The following is a 3066-nucleotide window of genomic DNA, read 5'->3' as shown; positions in this document are numbered from 1 at the left end:
TAAAAATAATACAAGAAAATAATAAAATATAATAAATAAAAAAGATAAGTTACAATAAAATTAATTATAAAATACAAATAACGTGAAATAAAAATTCCACAACAATTTTTAACCAATACCACACCACTTTGCCACAGCAACGTGTAGCCGGGCACAGCTAGTAAGATTATAAACAGGTAATATAGCTGTGTGGAAGGGCTTTGAGTCTACACTGCCATATAATCCAGTTAAAATCAGATAATCTGTATCTTATAGGCAGTGTGGAAGAGGCCGGAGGCCTAACTGTGCCTGTCCCCTGGGCTGAGTAGGTTGCTAGGAGACCAAGCGAGCAAAGTTTAGCCTTGTAACTGGCAGCAATTGGATAAAATACAATTATTTATCTCCCTCTAATTAGGACTTTATTTTTCTTTTCTTTTTGTTCTATGAACGTAGAGGCATGGATGAGGGGTTGTGTTGCCAAGTTTTGTGTTTCTGGGATGTGTAGTTTTGTTGTTTTTTCCTAGGCCAATTTTTTAAATCCTTTTATATATATAGATAACCTGATTAAAAGGTCTTACCCATGCACACCTGTACTCAATGGCACTTACATCAAGAAATGGGAAACCACTTTGCTAACACTGTGCAACTACAACTGGGAGTTTTTAATAGCAGGAGAACAGGAAGGAGACCATTATTTAGTGTTCACGGACCAAGTTATATTTTGGAAGGTAAAGCTGAAAAAGAAAGTGTGAGCCTTCTCAGATTATTCCAGATCTAGCAAGGCAGGTTTTGGCTGCAGGGAACAGACTCAGGTACCTTAGGAGCTCAGAAACATTTCCTGTAAATGTAAAACGGACCCCGTTCTTCATATTCTCTCCTGTGAACCCAGAGCTGTTGGAACGCTTTGAGGGATGCCAGGATGGAGCCTCCAGTCCATACTGACGTTTTCCTTTCAGGGGAAGCCGATGAAATGGGATTGTCATTTGGACACATTCGAACAAGCTCTCTCTGGAAGCGGTCAGCAAAGCCCTTGATCATGGTGCAGCCCCCACACAACAAGATGTTGCCCATCAGGTTCTTTTTGAGGGCGGCATCACATTTATTCAGAGAAGTCATGGTCAGGAGAGGAAGTCCCAGCTGCTGGGAGTTTACCAAGGAGGGCTTGAAGAGTATTTCAGTACATGCGAATCTTTCTTTGCCAAGAATGATGGTTTGCCCATCAGGAAGCTCATATTCAATCTCATACTTCCTAGAAGGCGCAGCTGTATCCTGAGGATAATCCAGTGAAGTGAAGCAATAGTTCTCTTTGATCTCTTCCAAGACACTCCAATCCTTCTCCGTGAACAATTTTACAGAATGGTTTAAGAGATTCATCAAGTGCTGAGTGACATTCGATCCAGCATAATCCACCCTTTCAGTAATGTTAGGCAAAGTGTAACCTTCATAAATAGGAACCACATAGGAAACACCATGGCCGCTCTCCACAACGAGGCCAGATGTCTTTCCATAGGAATACATCGACAATCTAGACTGGTAAGCAATGTGCATGGCTGGGGTGTTAAAGGTTTCAAAGAGCATTTCCGCATACTTTTCTCTGTTGGTGGTCGGACTCAGCGGAGGATCTGATATTAAAACTGCATGTTCCTCAGGTCGAATCTTCATCTCCTCATGGAAAAGATATTCCCATATGTCCTGAATGGTATCCCAATCTACTATGATTCCATGTACCAAAGGATTGACAAGCTTCAGGGGTATTGTTGCATCTTCAAGTTCTCTGCCAACAAAGGTTTCTTTCCTATTATCACCTGTTTTTGCAGTTTCCTGGAGATGCTTACCTACAGTAGTTGAGACCACATGGTTTGGCTTTGGTTCTCCTGCAAACCCACATTTGCAAGAGCCCGTACCAATATCTATGACAACTGCTCTGGTTTCTTTCACTATCCTCCTTGGAGCGGAATCTTTCTCCTCTCTGTATCTGCTGCTGGGCTTGATTACTGTTCTTTTCTTTGATGGTACAGATCCGAAACTTGTATTCCCTCGTACTGACATTTTCTCTCCAGGTCCTCATTTAAATCCCATCTCTGTATACTGACTGTCAGGTCAAATGGCAGGATATTTCAGAACTTTCACAACACCAAGACTGTATATTGTGACATCATCCATGATGCAGCCTTAGGCAGGAAATGGCTAGTCACAAGAAAACTGTACTTTCTGGGGGTTTCCAGAGCTGAAATTTGAAGTAGATAAAGGTAAAGGTTTCCCCCTGACATTAAGTGTAGTCTTGTCCGACTCTGGGGGATGGTACTCATCTCCATTTCTAAGCCAAAGAACCGGCGTTGTCCGTAGACACCTCCAAGGTCATGTAGCCGACATGACTGCACAGGGCATTTTTATCTTTCCACTGGCGTGCTACCTATGGATCTACTCACATTTGCATTTTTTCAAACTGCTAGGTTGGCAGAAGCTGGGGCTAACAGCAGGAGCTCACCCCCTCCCCGGATTCAAGCTGCCGACATTTTGGTCAGAAAGTTCAGCAGCTTAATCTGCTGCGCCACCGGGAGCTCTCTGAAATTTAAATTACTGAGTATGAATTAGACCAAAGCAAACGACCAAAGCAAACAATATCTTGTAGTTAATGAATTGTTTTCTGGCCTATTAAGTGATGCTGTGGCCTATCCTTGGTAATACATTTTAAAACTGTCTCAGAATGTCAGCTTTCCTCATCCTCCAGGTAAATTCAGTAACAGGGTTTATGGGGAAGAGGAGTTGTCAAAAGCCTATTTGAGGACAGTCAACACTGACCTGAATTCCATCATCAGTGCCAGCTACAGTAAACCCACTGGGTCCATTGAGAAAGAACAGCAATGCCTCTACCATGCTCCATGTAACTATCCCTAGGACCAGGAGTCAGAAATAATTTATATAACAAAAAGTGGTGGATTTGTAGCGGAACCTTTGTGCTACGGTCCTTGTTGAGCGCAGTGGAGGGATTGGAGACGGACAACTGGAATAATTCCAAGAAAGCAGTTTTATTTGGCTAATGGCCACTAGGGTTCCCCCTCGCACAAAATAAGTGCTTTTCCCAGG

The 3066-nt window shown here is 42.7% G+C and overlaps 1 protein-coding gene across 1 annotated transcript; it reads right to left on the bottom strand.

Annotated features, from left to right (window-relative positions):
* Window positions 1-615: 615 nt before the first annotated feature.
* Window positions 616-2102, bottom strand: actl7a (actin like 7A). The gene has a single exon (XM_008116623.3). It carries the CDS (start codon window positions 2026-2028, stop codon window positions 805-807), a length of 1224 nt encoding a protein of 407 aa, XP_008114830.1. The 5' UTR covers window positions 2029-2102; the 3' UTR covers window positions 616-804.
* Window positions 2103-3066: the final 964 nt, after the last annotated feature.

Source organism: Anolis carolinensis, chromosome 2 (genome assembly GCF_035594765.1).
Source record: "Anolis carolinensis isolate JA03-04 chromosome 2, rAnoCar3.1.pri, whole genome shotgun sequence".
Taxonomy (NCBI): Eukaryota; Metazoa; Chordata; class Lepidosauria; order Squamata; family Dactyloidae; genus Anolis; species Anolis carolinensis.
Note: the sequence above shows the minus strand (reverse complement) of the source record. Positions and strands in the feature narration are given on the sequence as shown.